Consider the following 19036-nt stretch of genomic DNA (forward strand, 5'->3'; position numbering starts at 1 on the left):
TTAAAAGATGGAGGTAATCCTCATATTGAATACGGCTTTGTGACATCATCTACACTCTGCTGAGGTGACGTCTGGATTATTAAAATGTCTACTCGAAAGGAGAAGGTAGAATAAGAATCGCATAGATGGTCCCCATTAGAAGATAGCATGGGGAAAAATGTAGATCTTTATTTAGTAACTCGGATCGTGTCTCGTAAATTGTCCTGTCCTTTCGTTTGCGTCAAATAAAAATAAAATCACGGAACCTTCCTCATTGTCTTTGTTGCCACCGTGTTACAACAGTGTCAACCGTCTTTTTGCATGTGTGAATGAAGTAATTAATGTGCCCTTTTATTCTTTTCAAATGTTGAACTTATCTAGACTGTACATGATGTAAGCTATAACGCACTTACGACAAAACCTGTGTGTTGTATGAAATACGTAACATGCAACGTAAAAGTCTCGTTTAAAGTTGCAAGTTCTATGGTCGTTATTAGCATCTAGTTTTGCAAATGCAACCTATCATTGGGTCAAAGACTGTGTGATGTGTTTCATACCGATTGTTAGGCCGTTCATGGCATACTGATTTTGAGTACGGTTTACTCCATTTACCTGATCAAGGTATATGGCTTATGGCGGGTGTGACCGGTCGACAGGGGATGTTTGTTCCTCCTAGGCACATTGTATTCCTTATAGGAGTCATGAGATTGATCTTCACTCTTCATAAATACAGGTATATTTTGAAATTTCATTAAAAACACTCTCACCCATGGAGTTAACATAACCAATTTGTTGAGTGTGGTACTGTGACAAGTGATCAACATTGTGGTTATACTTCTTTATTGAGCATATTGACAGTGTACAGGACTCTATGTCAGGTCTTAGATAGCAATCACATCAGACCCTCCAACTAATTTACAAAACATAATTGCAGAAAATTTCATTTTCCGATCTAAACTTTCTTTTTACCAGTGACATTGGCCAAATGACCTTGGGTAAGGATCACCTCACACCATCCATTATTTTTGCCCAATATGATCCTAATGTCTTTATTACAAAATCAACTCCCGATCAAATATGTAGGCGGGCGAAAATCTCCAAGTATTTACATTTCCAATTATTTTCAAATAACACTCTTCATGATAAGTATGTTGGCATTCAGCATTGCAGTTATTTCACATTTAAAAATTTATGTTGGTGTGCGGGGATAATGATTATGTAAAATTTAAATGATAAAGCTCGCATAGTGCTGGATATATTGCACAGCACCTAAAATGATTGGGTTTTTTTTTCAAGTTTCACATGTTTGGCTATGTTTTGTTTGTTTTATGTTCAAGAGTTTTTACTTCTATTGAGACGTAAACAGCTGTAGTTTAAGTACCACAGTCCGAGACAGCGAGGATTCTTAAACGTCTGGCGCTACCCGAGGCAGTGAGGATTCTTAAACGTGCCAACGCCTGGCGCTACCCGTGATCTCGACTTTTTATAGGTCTCATCCGAAGAAAGAAATTCTTGAAGGTATAAACTACTAACGAAAATGAGTTATTTTAAAATAGGCGAGTGCATCATATTGAGGCAACGTACATACTGAGCTAAAGTTTCAATAAATAATATTTACATTGCATATCCGTCAAGACACAAAGGGCAGCCTGTTGTAAACATGTGAGTTGCAATCTCTCATAAACATGATTATTTTATAGACTCTAACGTAATATTGAGAATCATGAATGTAACATCTGTGTAAGACAACACTCTTACTCCAATCTTCCTTTGAAACCCAAAGAACGATAACTCCTGGAAGATGAACGACAATCGACCAGTACCTTAACTACTGTACACTATTTACATTTATGTCAGGTTGAAGTTGGGTTTATTTTTTTTACTTCGACTATCTAATTTGAAGGAGCAAAGAACTAAAAATTAATGATGAGACATGCATGTCAATTTGCAGGAACGTATGTCGTCTACACAAACTTTTATTTCGAAACATTTATTCCAAAAAACTTGTAAGCGATATATACATTTTGGCACATTCTTGTAACCCGTTTTAAAATATCAATACGTTTAAAAGATATACAGTACAGTGTTATCAACACGTGGTTTTATTTATATCAATCCTGCATTGTGGCGTTCGCTGTTGGCCTTTGGTGTACCAGGAAACACAACTGAAGCCCCACTGTACTTTGTAGGACGCTTGGTTTAAAAGTTAGCCTCCACAAGCCTACAGGAGATGTCCTGGACGGGTCGGAAATTCCCGTATCGAGAGATCCTCTCTCCCTCTTTGTTCATCAGGAGGAATAGAAGCCGATGTGACTATAATGAGAAACAAAATAATTATTATTGACATTCACAATGTACAAATGTAGATCTCACTGGTGATAATTGTGGGAAATTATTGCATGTGACTTAAATAAAATCTTAATGAATATACCCAATTTCCCCTCGTTTAATATATTTGTCTGTAATGCGGTATTTTTGCCGTTTTAAATTTTTTTTCTGTCTATATTAATATTATTTGGTGGTTAAAGTCATCAGATTACTAGTATGTTTAGAAATGCGAATTTACTGTTGGACATGTTCTCGTGTTATTTTGCAAAAACCAAATTGTTAGATTTTTTACATTCATTACATACATTTCTTCCGAGAAACCGAACCTTTCATCTTATTGAACATCACCTGCAGACTTCAAAAATCAACTCTCAATTGAGATTCAGATAATCATCTTTGGAAAAAAATCTTTTAGGAAAAACACTTGTCCTACAGGAAATTTCAATTTCCTAATTGATTTTTGAAAGAAAGAAAATCCTTTAATTCTTTTTCTCTCGTAGAAATTATTTATTTTTATAAGTGTTATATTGTATAATAGAGACCCGTCTATTGTCACCTGATAGATGACTTTATCTGCGATTTTTAAAGTCACCCTCAGTCATAATTTTCTCAGGAAGTCGTCAGTTACATGTTGATTTTATTAAAGCAGATTCATTAGATCTGATCCCGTGGGGATCCGGGTTAGAATAGGTCCTCAGTACCCCTTGTTTGTCGTAAGAGGCGACTAAATGGTGCGGTCGTTCGGATGTAGTGTGTTCTAATGATATTACTTTTTTTCTATTCTGTGAACTAGCTTTCAGATGAATCCAACATACATAATAGGAATCTTTTCTATATACAATTCTGATGGTGGTGAGATATTACCTACATTATGATCGGCAGTGAATCTTTCTATATACAATTCTGATGGTGGGGAGGTATTCCCTACATTATGATCGGCAGTGAATCTTTCTATATATAATTCTGATGGTGGTGAGATATTCCCTACAGTATGACCGGCAGTGAATCTTTCTATATACAATTCTGATGGTGGGGAGGTATTCCTCTACATTATGACCGGCAGTGAATCTTTCTATATACAATTCTGATGGTGGTGAGGTATTCCCTACAGTATGACCGGCAGTGAATCTTTCTATATACAATTCTGATGGTGGTGAGGTATTCCCTACAGTATGACCGGCAGTGAATCTTTCTATATACAATTCTGATGGTGGTGAGGTATTCCTTACATTATGACCGGCAGTGAATCTTTCTATATACAATTCTGATGGTGGTGAGGTATTCCCTACATCATGACCGGCAGTGAATCTTTCTATATACAATTCTGATGGTGGTGAGGTATTCCCTACATTATGACCGGCAGTGAATCTTTCTATATACAATTCTGATGGTGGTGAGGTATTCCCTACATTATGACCGGCAGTGAATCTTTCTATATACAATTCTGATGGTGGTGAGGTATTACCTACATTATGATCGGCAGTGAATTATAATCAGACTCTAAGTACAATAAATCACTTTCACGTGTGCTTGGTACATACATTTGGGATAATTAAAATTTACCTTTCTTGTGATGGTCCTGTGCTGTCTAAAGATTATCCATCGGGTGTTACGTTCGCAGGGTGGTGTTGTTTTGGAGCCGTAGTATGTGAAAAAGTCTCTATTGTATGGCAGTACACCGGACAGGTCAATAACAGCTTGAACACCATCATCTACAACACAGAAATTACAGGACAGGTTATTAACAGTCTGAACACCATCATCTACAACACAGAAATTACAAGACAGGTCAATAATAGCCTGAATACCGTCATCTACATATATGTACAACATAGAAATCACAGGAGAGGTCAATAACAGCCTGAACACCGTCATCTACAACACAGAAATTACAGGACAGGTCAATAACAATCTGAACACCATCATCTACTACACAGAAATCACAGGACAGGTCAATAACAGTCTTAACACCGTCATCTACAACACAGAAATTACATGACAGGTCAATAACAATCTGAACACCATCATCTACAAAACAAAAATTACAGGACAGGTCAATAACAGTCTTAACACCGTCATCTACAACACGGAAACTACAGGACAGGTCAATAACAGTATGAACACCATTGTCTACAACACAATCACAGGACAGGTCAATAACAGCCTGAACACCATCATCTACAACACAGAAATTACGGGACGGGTCAATAACAGTATGAACACCGTCATCTACATATATGTACATCTACAACACAGACATTACAGGAGAGGTCAATAACAGTCTGATCACCGTTATCTACAACACAGACATTACAGGACAGGTTAATAACAGTTTGACCACCGTCATCTACAACACAGAAATTACAGGACATATCAATAACAGTATGAACACCGTCATCTACAACACAATCACAGGACAGGTCAATAACAGTCTGAAAACCATCATCTACAACACAAAAAGTACACGACATGTCAATAATAGCCTGAACACCATCATCTACAACACAGAAATTACAGGAGAGGTCAATAACAGCCTGAACACCATCATCTAAAGCACAGAAATTAAAAGCCAATGTTAATTCAGCTTGCCTTTGTTTTCTCTGCTTTTTATTGTAACTTTATAAAACTGAAGTTTCTAATATAGTATATCCTCTAGATGCTGTGATGCAAGGTGAAGATAACGAACAGTGATCAATCTCATAACTCCTACAAGCAATACAAAATAGATAGTTGGGCAAACACGGACCCCTGGACACACCAGAGGTGGGATCAGGTGCCTAGGAGGAGTAAGCATCCCCTGTTGATACTGCTTATAAACATGGCATATGTGCTGCAAAAGAATTAACTATAAACTAATAAACATTCATTAAACTATTCATCAAATTCATACACTATATGGGCATGAAATATGTGGTTAAAACACTTACATTTCGGTTTTTTGATCCGAGGGACGTAGGTTTGAATGAACTTGTCAACCTCACTCGGTCCGTTGTGTCCGACCTGTAGCATATTAAGAACTATGTATATAAGTTCCTGTGACTAGATTTGATTTTGATTGTTAATTTAGTTGATAGGTTTTTATATACTTTACTACAAAGACTCACAACCAGTGTAAAGATAAAATTACACGTAGAAATAATTTAAAATCAATAGTTTACCTCGAACAAAACCGAGAGAGCTACGGTTCCATCCACGTATTTAGATGCGTTCTTCGCGTCGCCGTATTTGGAGTTATAGTGGACCATGTGAAGCTATTAATAGAACGTAAATATAAAAGTTTTTACAACATGGAATTAGCACCCTGGTAATATACACACACACTATGATGAAATACATACACCAGACTTAAAACTCAAGTATAGATTATGGCATATTAACGTGCTGCTGATTGGAAGAACAAAAATGCTTATCCGGCATTTTTAGCAAAATTATAGTCATCATTTGTTTTGAATTATATTGACTATATGCGAATTTGGTAACATATACAAGTACAACGTACATACACATATTAGTAAATGTTAACCGCATTTACATAACAGCTATGCTGATCCCCCCCCCCCCCCCCCTTGTAATCAATATTATTTACTCTTTTAAGGTAACTCCATACTCGCAGTTTTATCTGATACAAGTTTAAAATGTGTATTTATTTCCATTCATTAGAGTTCAAATTAACAAATTATCAAATAAAATACATAGGTCATCACACTTTTTAAGATGTGAGACGTACATAATCAGAATCATGTATTACAGTCAGAAAATTGCAATTTTCATCAATCAGCGTTATCAAAATCTCATAAAAACTGGTTATGACGATATAGTAGCATTCATAACAATTTCATGAAACTGTATCTTCACAAAAATATACAAAATGTATGTAAAAAATAAAGGAAATCATCGCATAATAGATTTGATAAAGAAATCAATAGCAACAGAGTCATTGCCCTTGGATTCAATATTTTGAAACGCATCATTGATTATTCATCTATAACTTAGACTTTTGAAATATTTTATTTTTAACAAGATTTTTTACAATAATTATAGGAAAAGACTCCAACAAAATTTATGTTTCTATCATGCATAAATCTAAATAAATCATTGATTTTGCAAAATTTGATGACATCACAGGAGGGTGGAATTACTTTAACATAGATAGGCGGGTATAAAATTCTTAACAAAACCAGATGTACTTACTTCAATGGGAAAGAATCTTCCGTCCATGGAGTGTTCTGAGCCGTGTTCGAGGTCATTTCCGAAATGGAAGTGAATCTGATCGAACACGTACATGTCCCTCTCGGAGTGGGGAACACCGTAAAGTACACGTAGCTTCTTGTCTGGATAAAAGGCACAGGAATGGCCTACAATTAACGAAACTATGAGGGGTGAGACAAAAGGTCATCAGACAGAGAATAGAATCAATTTAATAAAAGGCACAGGAATGACCTACAATTAACGAAACTCTGAGGGGTGAGACAAAAAGACTTCAGATAGAAAATGGCACCAATCTAATAAAAGGCACAGGAATGGCTTACAATTAACGAAAATCTGAGGGTTAGACAAAAAGTCATCAGACAGAGAATGGTGTCGGTCTAATATGAGATACATGCGGTAAAACATGAATATGAATCAACCATAAATGTATTTTGTCTTTTGGGAAAACTAGTGCTCGAGAAAAACTCAACATTATCCAAGTAACTTCCGTAAGAATCAGTATAACGTTCACTGTACGATTCGTATATTCAGTCTTTCTTAAGGTTTCTAAGATAAAGAGTAATATGATAAATGGATGCCAGTGATATATTAATATATGTATTTTTTTTTAAAAAGTTGTCGCTCCTATGTATTTGATGTTTAATTTGTACGCTATCGTATGTTTAAATACATGTTAATGACATCATTAATACACATTTCTGTAACTTTCACCAGGATGTGTGTTAAAGCAATATCCCTATCTAAACAATGTGTACATGTACAACATCATACGAAGCCTTTCATCTGTGTATTTACCGTTATTGACGAACATGCCACTAGTCCGAATGTTCTCCAAGTTATAGTTAATCTTGTATCCCCTCTTGTATAGCACTCTCTGTGTGCTGATGTCTATAGGGGACTGCCCCCGGGCCCTGCACTCCTTCCACAGGTAATTCCACATAGGTGGACCTACAACAGAGTGGTTATGCATGATCTGAAATCAGAAATAGGGGCAGAAGCCCTGGACATCTATATTCAAATCGACATAAAAATCGAACCTATGATCACGAAAGTACTATTTGGACCTAATTTCGCTACCTCAGCAAAATTATTCAAGTCTCTAATGTGTCAGAGCATTTGTTCTAGTTTTTCCATGTAGGACATTGATTTTTAATTAGGATAATTGGAAAATGGTGATTTGGTTTTGCAGTTTTAAACCTTTATTGGCTTAAGCGACCACGGGACAATCCTCCGTTGTTAAATTTAGTAGAAAACATCGTAACAAATTGAACAAACATAGAATTAATTCCTTCTTTGGTAAAATAAAACATCATCTAAGACACTATTTTTGTACATTAAACCCCTTAATCTTTTTCTGCACATTGTATTTTGTCCCCAATGTGTCTGATGGTTGATCATCATCGGAAACCCACGGCTGGTCTCGCTAGAACTGTCGGTTTTTCAACAACGATGTTTGATATAACAATGGACTATCGAAAAAGGCCTGGCAAAACAAAAACTTAATATATACATGCTAGCATATCCGTCTATTTTGCTACAGTACATTGTCTGCTCTGATGTATATTCAAAGTACCATTTGTTCGGACAGTCATCTTAACGTGTGAATAATTTTGTATTCACATTCGAAGGTCAGCCAGCAATCCATAAACTCTATTCTAAAGTCGAAATATATGAGAGAGCAATTTTGCTAGAACAAATATTAAGGCAAGTTTAGTATGAAACAGTGATAGACCGAGTTGTAAATATTATGGTTGAAGAGATGAAGATTTCATAGTTTTAAATTGATACAAATTAGTATCACAGGAAAGAGTTAAAAGTAGATGTAATGACGCATGGGCATAATACAGGTATATACATGTAAATTTATTGCCCTTAGGTTTCTTTATATCTACACGAGTCAATCAGAATTCCTACCAAAGTCCTAAGTGGATGATTAGTCATTTTATCGTCGACCAGGCGAGTCCCCGAGATGATATATACAGTTAACTCATCAGCACATGATTACAGGTATGATATAACTTATATTTCACTAATATTATTAAAGATAAAGAAACCAGTGTAACACAGCTTATGATAATCATTTGACGAAGTACTGTTTTGACTGTTAGTGATATTGTTAAGCTGTTGTTTAAGCATGTGTTTGCTTTGGTTTTGACCTCAATTATAGACAAATTTTTAAATCATTTACAACACATGTATATTGTATTTCCAAAAATGATGGAAATTTGCATACCGTTGTCAATCCACTGAAAAAATGTTATATTATGATAAAATATCAGTTTTATGAATTACTGGATGAACACCCACGCGAGCGCTGGAAATCATAATATACAAATATATAATATAATGCATAGAAGAAAGACGTTTAAAATGAATCTTTGAAAAGTTGCGAACATGAGTTGAATGAAATGAAGAACAATATTTAAATAATTGCGTGCATTAGTTATGTTATTGATATCATATTCAGTCAAGAAAACTTGATTAATACGAAGTATCTTGGACCTCCAAACATGTATTACTTGTAACATAAATGAGTTATATTCATATTAAAAATGAGATAGTGTAAGGTTTTTCCATGGGGCTTGAAAAGTCTTATTTATAACAGAGAATTTATGCAAGTTCCAGATTAGCAAGTTTTACTGTAAACTTAAATATTTGCTCTCTTGGATATATTTACAGACATCATGTATTTCCATGAATATCTTTAAATCGTGAATGATATTATTAAATTGATGGGCGCTGTAATTAGAAAGTCACCTTTTTCAAATAAAAGACATACTTTTTATTATTAATTGATTTAAGAATATTATTAATGATAGTTCATATTATGATACCATTAGTTAATATTTTAACTTAATAATATCATAATTAAGAACTGATAGAGGTTTACTGAATAAATTTACGCAGAAATAAGAAAAGATTCCATCCATTATTTCAATAAAATGGTAATAATTAGATCAATTCACTGCTTTAATAAGAATAACCATATCCCGTGGAGATCCGGTTTAGAATAGGTCCTCAGTGCCCCTTGACTAATAAATGGGGCGGTCCTTTGATGAGACTGCAAACATCGAGGACCCGTGTCACAGCAGGTGTGACACGAGAAAGATCCCTATCTGCTTAAAGGCCTAAAATTTGCAGTCGTGAATTCTCCATATCAATGAAAAATGCTTCAGGGGGATTTTAAACAATTTATATAAAACCAATCAATTAATAACCATAGGTATAATCACTGGAAAAGGGTGAGGGGTGTTTGTCACTGGATTAAGTAAGAGAAGCAATAATGTGCAATTATGATTTCAACAAAAAGAACATCACTCATATAATTGTCCGTAAATTAGTTTCAATTTGTTCTTACTTGTATAAAAAAGAAAGGATGTTGATAGATATAAGATAAATAAATTTTCCCAATATCAAAATGCAATATTGTTTGTAAGGAACTCCATTTGAAGAAGACGGTATTTCCGGAGTAATATTTGCAGATGTTAATTCTATAGATTTGATATTCAGCATTCCAGACACATATGTTATGGAAGTTTTCATACGGCTGATTCAAGACTAAAATCACGGATTGAAAGTTTATTTTCAACAATTATCAAAAGAAGCATCTACAAACATAACTACTATTTACAAATTTTCTTCATATCGTATTATTTGAAGTTTTCATATTAAAAAATCGCACTGGTGATCCCCCAAAGCGTGTCCACCACTTTACTCTATTTTCTATTTCAGGGTAGAATATCAAATGAAATAATATTAAATGTGCAAGCAGTAACTCTGGAGCAAACGTTTCAGAGTTTATCAGGAAACCTTATTTGTAAGTATAAATTGGAATAAATAAAGTATTTGTTCTCTTTATTCATCATATAATTTTTATAGCGCTGTTCCAATTTCACAATCTGTCATTATCACTAAATGAGCAACGGAAGTTGTTGTATACACCATAACGAAGATTTCTAGTAAGCTAAATGCATGTACTATCAAAGAAATTATTAAGAGGTCAACGTTATATGCGTGAAGAGGGACGGTACGACGTCTTGTCGCGGCGATAATTGACAATGATTTGTGTTTTATTGAGAGTTAAACATTGTTTTAACAAGGAATACATATGTAAAGGATTACTAATCAGAACTGAGTTCAAAGAATCAAGTTTGTAATCTAACCACGATCCCTAAGTAAAAATGAAATGGATGGCTTATGGGTCACCTTTTTGAAAGACAATGCAATATTTTTGATGGGCGGTAAATGTCCTATCTAATTACGGTGAATGACTACCGTGTAAATCTGATTTTGAATGCAATTGCATAATATGTCATATGCATATTATTATGTAAGTGAGAGGATGCTTGTTATGGGTGTTGCATTTTCAGTTATGCGACACATTCTCAAAAATATAACTATTATTCTATCTACATGTCATTTACCCTAATGTTGGAAAAATAACCAACCGCACACATACTCGTAAAACACTAATAATGAAAGGTGAAGATAACGAACATTGATCAATCTCATAACTCCCATAAGCAATACAAAATAGAGAGTTGGGCAAACACGGACCCCTGGACACACCAGAGATGGGATCAGTGAAATAAAATAAGTAAAATTCTTTATTTTGTCTTTCCAGTGATGTCTGTTCATGACACCTCTCTTATTGTCTAATTAACAATCAGTAAACCCTGTCGTATGTACAATTGAGTTTCTACTTCTTCGCTGTTCTCCTCGCCAGGAGTAAGAAAAATCTAATGATGCTAGTTCTCAAGTCGAATCAATTAACGGATGAGCTAATATTATTTGTGCATTTAAAATAATGGTAGGTACGTGTAGTATATTATGAACAATTCGTACAATAATTAAACATGCATTATTTTAAGTAAACCTCCTAAAGCTTCGTTTCACTAATTTAAAAACCGAGAATAACTCGACTTTATACCCATACTCATTACTATGAAACCCCCCTGAAACTTTGACTTGCTTGATTAAAATTGTTTTGTGATATACATATAAATATAAACAAAACAAGCATATTCATTTACTGTACAATGAATTTTGATATTGTGATTTACTACAGTTAATATATTATCTTAAATATTGATTTTTTTTAAATTTTTGGTAATTGTTAGATTATATTATGTTGGGAAGAGATGATGTAGCAGATTTCCTGTCATTAAAGGTACATGTACATCTCCACCAGGATGTTTACCCACAGACTTCCTGGTGGTAGATCTTAGCTCCAATTTCTATATTTTATCTAATACCAAATTTAATCAAGAACAATAATGCTAAAATAATAGGTCTATTTCGTCCATTGCTACCGAGTCAACCTGAAGAGTACTGCCACAGACAAGTATATGTATCTCTTAAAAGATCACAGAGTGTACAAATTGTAATGATGGCCATTTCCTCATGAATGCGCTACAGTTGTAAACAGTGCGCGTGTGAATCTGGATAAGTATAGCACGTCTATTTTAATGACAGGGAATTCCAACAAAAATGAAAGTAGAATGTAAATTTAAGAAATGAATCTCATTTTTTCGAAAATAGATGAGGTGTGAACTGCAGCGCTTCGCACGAATTTGCATGAACTACCCATCACCGAATTATCTTCTGTTATTATTTAAACATTCGTCCTGATGGTTTGGTTTTAGATCTACGGGTACTTGTCTAACACTCACCTCTCATGGAGTTTGGGTTATAGGTAAACTGTGTGTTGGACTCCATATCTGATTTTCCTGGATCATCCTGGCGAATTAGGGTACTTGCTTTGATGGGAGCTAACTGTAATAGAATAAACAGCCAATGTATTCCAGTCATCAGAATAATTCTGCTGTATATCGTCTTTACTACTGGCATTGTGATAATTTCTCTGCGGGACAGTCGTGTGGTGGCGTTGCTTCCCTGTGGTCCACGCTCTGATCTACTATAGTGAACAATATTCTTTAATTTTCTCTCAGATATATAGACTTGACAAACAACATCCGGTGCAGAAACATGTTCTTGTCAGTTCGGTCGTGTTAGCGGTGTAACCTTGTGTTGCAATCGTTAACATTGAACACCTTATCCAACCGTACACTGCTCACTTCACACTTTCTGCTGCTTCAGTTTTGTTTGTTTTGAGGGGTCCATCAGCCTTGTTTATCAAATGTTTACTTTTTGTATTCTCTATTTTGTCATGTTTTACCATTGTAAGGCTTCTAAAAAAAAACCTTGAGAATTTCTTAAACTACAGATCATGCTTTACACAGGTACCAATTTGTGGCATTCTAAGCCTTACACTGTACAATAGTAAAGAGCACAGTAATGTGAAACTAGATATAGAGTCATTATTGTTTTATTCTTATGTCATACAGTGTAGTGAACATACTTTAATTAAGCAGAAAAAAAGGTATTATGATATGCATTTTGCTAACTGTCTTTTCAAAACCATTCCTAAAGATTGTATTTGGACCCCCAGAGAAATACTGGACCATAAGCTAGGACAGTTTATTGTTTTATGGGTATTTATTTGTTTTCTCGTTATGCTTAATCAACGCACTAAAATGGCATCAGCATTTTTATCCCCTGGGAAATTTCAATTCATCCAAGAATTCCTAACGCAAAATCAGGGAATGAATTTGACATGTCAAAAACATATCCATGTTGTTGGTGTTTTTAAAAAAAATATTTTTCGTATTAACTTATATTTTCACGCAATAGCTCTGCATGTATATTTTAAACCAAACAAATGAATCTTATATTTAATACCATCAACAGCTAAGAAAGTTTCTTTTTTGTTGATTCTGAGTCATGCGAAAGACCATGGTTACCTTTACTTCTGTGACTTGTGACCATTTTAATGACTTCCGGTGTTACATAATTTAGCCACAAATGGGTCGCCATTTGTGAGTTGTGCAATTCGACGTCCTACCTCTCAATATTAATGGAAGCTTAGTATACCTATTTTATCTGCCGATTTCCTAAAATAAAACTCGACATTTGTAAACTGAAAAATATCAGTGAGAACACGTACATTAATAAAAAATAATCTAGAATGACTCAATGGCTTAGAGGAAATATTTACTTTTTCACACGTACGCACATGAAAAATTCAATGTTGTTTTATATAAAAACGAGAAAGAAATCAACATACTGGGCTATTAAGAGTGTATGATGAATTTAAATGTTGGCGAATTGAATTTTTTTTTTTTTAGTTCAGCTACATTTCCAAACAAAAAACAACAAAAAATTGGAATCTTATCCACGTCAAACAACAAAGTAGCTTTGTATATGCACTTACTGTCACATTGAAAATGAATTTACCCAGTGGCAATAACTACAAAACTTGTGTATCTAATGCCAATCAATAAATTAACAACTTTCAATATTTTTATCCGAGAAAAAATGGGCAAAATATTTATGTTCAATGCATGTAATGTTATACTTGGTGATGTGGATAAGGATGTTGGTTTAAATCGGATTATTGTATTAGTTAAGAAATATATATTTCAAGTGTCGAGAAAAACAAAAGAACTATCATACTTAATGATGTCCTTTTATATCTTAATAATTATTATTCATTAGAAAGGAAATTGTGCTGTGAGGATTTGTTTGAAAATAGATGGTCAGAGTGGAGATACCTCTTCTCAAGCAATACCTAAGGCTTTATTGCTATTGTAACGTGCAACCCTATTATACAAATACTACATACAGAAGCGGTTGAATCCCCTCAGTTAACTTTCTGAGGACCTGGCAGTTTCAAAATATACAAATATATGATTATACAAAATATACAGATAAGTGTGGAGACTACTTGTCTTTAATCAATTATGTACAATGCTCTTGAGCGATCGGCTCCTACAGCTCGATCGGCTCAATGGGACTCCTGGCTCTTGGAAGCTCAAGGTATCGGATACCGGCTCTCGCAGCTCGGCTTCTTTTGGCTCTCGAGTTAGAATTCAGGTTTAAAAAAATAAATACTTAGAGCTAGGAAAGGCTTGTTCAGCCACATCTAAAGCTTTAAATGAATTTATTAATTCAATTCCTGAATTACCTTCTATTCGCTTTTAACAGCTGTCTGTCCACTCTCTTCAGCATCAACTTGGAAACTGACTTGGCTTCGCTTATATTTATACTATAGGTGTACAGCGCCACCTAGCGAAAACATAATTATGAAATGCCGCGGGTGCCGGAATAACTTTTTCCGGATTGTCTCACTATATATGTCGTCTTTATGTATTCGTTTTCTTGTATACATGTGTAAACAGTTATGCTATATAGCCCCTTCAATCTGTATGATTGATTGATTAAATATTTCACTCACATGGTGACCACTGCCGGTGAAGGGCTGCAAAATTTAGGCCTATGCCTGGCGTTTATGGCCATTGAGCAGGGAGGGATCTTTATCGTGCCACATCTGCTGTGACACGGGTCCTCAGTTTTTGCGGTCTAATCCGAAGGACCGCCCCATTTAGTCGCCTCTTACGACAATCAAGGGGTACTGAGGACCTATTCTAACCCGGATCCCTACGGGATCAATCTGTATGTGTGGAAGTGTTGATAGTATGTGTAACTGATGTTGGAAAATAATAATAATACAATTTCTATCAAAGAAAAAAAAAAACCTCGTACCGCTGATCTGACTCCAGTAAGATAAGGATAAATAAAACACAGTATCGATTGAACTTTTTTCTCTTTTATTACATGCAATATTGTCTAAACATGATTATGTTGATTTTAGATCAATCAAATACACTTCTATCTTTTTTTTAAATTTAGATGCATTAATTAAAAAATGGCCTAGAAATTACACTTTTCTCCCTCTATCTCTTCAAATTCGTGTCTGTCAATCATCTTCCTTCCCAAATTAACCATTTTATGTCGAACATTCCAGTCCTTTCAACTCTTGATCTCGCCAAGGTTTGTAAACTGTCAGTATATTTTTGAATAAAAGGGAAGCACTTGTAAGTTTATAATTAGAAGTCACGCATTATAGTGTAATGTTACAAAGTACTTCTTCGTGAAATTAATCTCCAATTAAAGAAAAAAGGAATCAGTATTTTATATTTCTACAAAAATATCTTGAACAATTTACATAAATTGTTTTGATCTGTTCATCTAATCTCCACTGTTATATTGGATCATTGATAGATTATACTTGTGCCGAAAGTGAACACTTGCTTTACAACACATTTTACAATAATAAATCATGATACATTGTATTTCAGATTTCAAACATTTCGGTTGAGCATCACTGAAGAGACATTATTTGTCGAAATGCGCATCTGGTGCATCAAAATTGGTACCGTATAAGTTTGACCTTTCAACTTTCTCTAGAACTAAACTATGACATCTATAAATATTGTGATCATTTAAATGCATTGCTGTCTCATAATCTGTTCATCTAAGAAAAGGTTCTCTTTAGACCCGAATTAGACGTCACAAACAATTTGTATTTCCATGGGCACAAAGTGTGCTCCTTTGTGAACGTATCTGTTTTTATATTCTTATGAGGCATAATTTATCTAAAACTTCTACACGAAAAGGAAAAATATCTTGCTGTGGTCTTCAACTTGATATTTAGATATACCGATGTTTTAAAAATAGTAATTTTCATTGATATGTTGATTCGATATATCCCTGTAAACTCGAAATAAAAGACACCACACTATCTTCCACATCTGTTTCGTACTTATATGTTAACAGGATACTAACGACTCATCCTTATGGCAAATGGGGGTGATTTCAGCTTCTCAATCGTCAACCTTCCATATTTACTGTTGTGTTGATTGACATATGTGGCCTAGCCTTTTCTTAATGGTTGATGTCTGTCAATGTCTATTATTATTATATTAAGCTCTTTAAGAATTGGTGATTAAACTCATTTTGGATATTTCTGGGAAATTACAGGAATTTGATCGGAATTAACAGCCGATTTGTGACAGTTTTGTGTGGAAAATTCGCCCAGCATTTGAACCCGCAACAAACAATATCATTGTATACTTATCGAAAGTAAATATTTTGTTATTGTTATAATTTATTTTTCTTACAATAATTGTAAATAAATCGTGTTGATTTTTAATTCCATTTGTGATTGAATTTTGTTGAGTTATCATGGGTAATTCTGACCAATAACAGAATATATGTATATAGCAATATTCCAGTATCACCTGCATATGGTATTTATGTCTCTCAACTGATACGATACGCAAGAGGTTGTTCTACGTATGGTCAGTTTTGAAATCAAAGCAGGCTACTGACAAACAAGTTGATGTTGCAGGAGTTTCAACAGTCTCATTTAATGTCAACATTTCGCAAATATTTTGGTCGTTATAACGATCTACAGATGTACTTTGTCAAAACAACATTGTCAAATTCTGTCTGACGTATATCATACCAATTGCTAAGCTGTTCTTTACACACTGATTTTGACTACGGATTACTTCGTTCGCCTGATCAAGATATATATGGCTCATAGCGGGTGTGACCAGTCGACAGGGGATATTTACTCCTCCCTGGTACCTGATTCATTCCACCTCTGGTATATCTAGGAGTCCGTGTTTGTCTAACTCTGATTCATTCCACCTCTGGTATATCCAGGAGACCGTGTTTGCCTAACGTTTAATTTTCATTCCTTATAGGAGTTATGAGATTGATCACTGTTCGTTATCTTTACCTTTTCATTTTATAAATTCATGGAATAAAATCAAAACGTTATTTCAAATTCATTGATTTTAGTTGCAGTGTGTCATTTAATTGGACAATATCGCACACAGCAATGTATGGAATGATGCTATCCACGACGACTGTCACATGGCTATGTCATTGGTATATTCATTAGCACGGTACAGCTGCTGTACAGGTGAAATAAGTAATCCAATCACGGTGCGTGTTACAAGCAAAATTCAACTATTATATTAAAACACACCATTGGTGAGATTATTTGATATAAAATAAACCAATGCAAATTGTCACTGTGACTCAAGGACGCAATATGATACTAACGGAAAAAACAATTTCATGTTTCGCATCATATTATTATAATTTCTGTTTATGGCTAAGACGAACTACAGAACTGCAATGATACATGTATATTGGAGTCAATATGTATTTGGTGAGAGAGACAAACGACATCTGAATTAAATTCCACTTGTTTGCAATTTGATTCAGTCTAGAGCTATTATTTCAATGAATTTTATTATTGTATTAATTACTGCGACTGAAACACAGCCTTTACTAAACTTCAGGAAGTGTAAAATAAATCATATCAATTTCCATCATATCTCGAAAAATAGATAAATATTTTAATATCTCTAACTTACTTATCAAGGAGCCGAAATTCGTTTAATGAAACATCAGATTATCCATTCTAACGACTGGGAATTCCGTTAGAAACGATAGTAAAATGTAAATATAACAATTAAATTAAACATACATGAGTGCTTCACGCCAGCAAATATTTCACTAATCTAACTGATTCATTTATATCTCCTTAATGTGGATCCGGGTTAGAATAGGTTCTCAGTACCTCTTGCTTGTCGTACGAGGCGACTAAATGGGGCGGTCCTTCGGATAAGATTACAAAAACCGAAGTCCCGTGTCACAGCAGGTGTGGCACGAGAAAGATCCCTTCTTGTTTAAAGGCCAATGTCCGTAAGCGCCTAAATTTTGCAGCCCTTCATCGACGTCTCAATATGATCTCGAGGAGGGAAAATAAATCACTTTTCAGATTTGTTACTCGCCGCCTGTGAGATGAATCAGCCCAATACATGTATGCATATCCGTAGAGAGTCTGTAACAAACCTAATAACTAATATTGTTCAGATCCATCCGCAACAAAATAGAGTCATTCACAAAACATACATTTGGTTTGGAACCGTATGATAGTTTTAAGTACAGAATTGGACAGTGGTATTACCAATAAAATAATGATACATTTGTAGAACAGAAAGAAGCACACAGGAAGAAAATGATAAAGCTGAAAAGTCTTCACAATGAAATTTATAGAGGAATGATACATCGTACCATCATCAGGGTTCTAAAGGAAGTGCATATTTTGTGCAGGAATCTATTCCTCATCTTTCGACTCCTATAAGGTTTTTAATTTTCATCGCAATTGGTTTACCATAAAATTGCATATTTTTCGCTGAAGAAGGCAGATTTTATATTTATACCGTTATCCAAAAATAAAAACAAACTGGTTCTTTTATATACATGTATATTGAAATTCTACTGGAGTCATTTCGGGTCCGATTTTAATCAATTTATCACAGTTTCACTAAGAAATGTCAAGTTTCTGGGCATAATTTTAAAATGATTTTCATGTATATTATTTATAATTAATAGTTCGTAACCATAAAATACTGTGTATTCATCGATGTAAAATTATATGTGTTTTAAAAGAAAAATCTTAGATACATGTAATTACAATCACGCATGCCTAGTGACATGGGTGGAACCATCGTTAAATCTCCCATGTGTTGTTGAGGCACCCGCATTCTTGATAGAAGCCTAACAAAATGTACTAGTATTCATTTTAAGACATACT

At 34.5% G+C, this 19036-nt stretch overlaps 1 protein-coding gene across 1 annotated transcript in view; it reads right to left on the reverse strand.

The window, feature by feature from the left end:
• Positions 1–2063: 2063 nt before the first annotated feature.
• LOC125665393 (carbonic anhydrase 1-like) overlaps positions 2064–19036 on the reverse strand; it is a 62691-nt gene continuing 45718 nt past the window's right edge. The window contains exons 2-8 of the mRNA XM_056150945.1: positions 12189–12291; positions 7312–7464; positions 6499–6662; positions 5466–5558; positions 5235–5307; positions 3871–4019; positions 2064–2292 (exon numbers count right to left, since the gene is read on the reverse strand). Coding sequence (XP_056006920.1) covers positions 2179–2292; positions 3871–4019; positions 5235–5307; positions 5466–5558; positions 6499–6662; positions 7312–7464; positions 12189–12291 — 849 coding nt within the window. The 3' untranslated portion in view covers positions 2064–2178. The remainder of the gene's footprint in view (positions 2293–3870; positions 4020–5234; positions 5308–5465; positions 5559–6498; positions 6663–7311; positions 7465–12188; positions 12292–19036) is intronic.

The sequence above is a fragment of the Ostrea edulis genome, chromosome 10 (assembly GCF_947568905.1).
Source record: "Ostrea edulis chromosome 10, xbOstEdul1.1, whole genome shotgun sequence".
Lineage (NCBI taxonomy): Eukaryota > Metazoa > Mollusca > Bivalvia > Ostreida > Ostreidae > Ostrea > Ostrea edulis.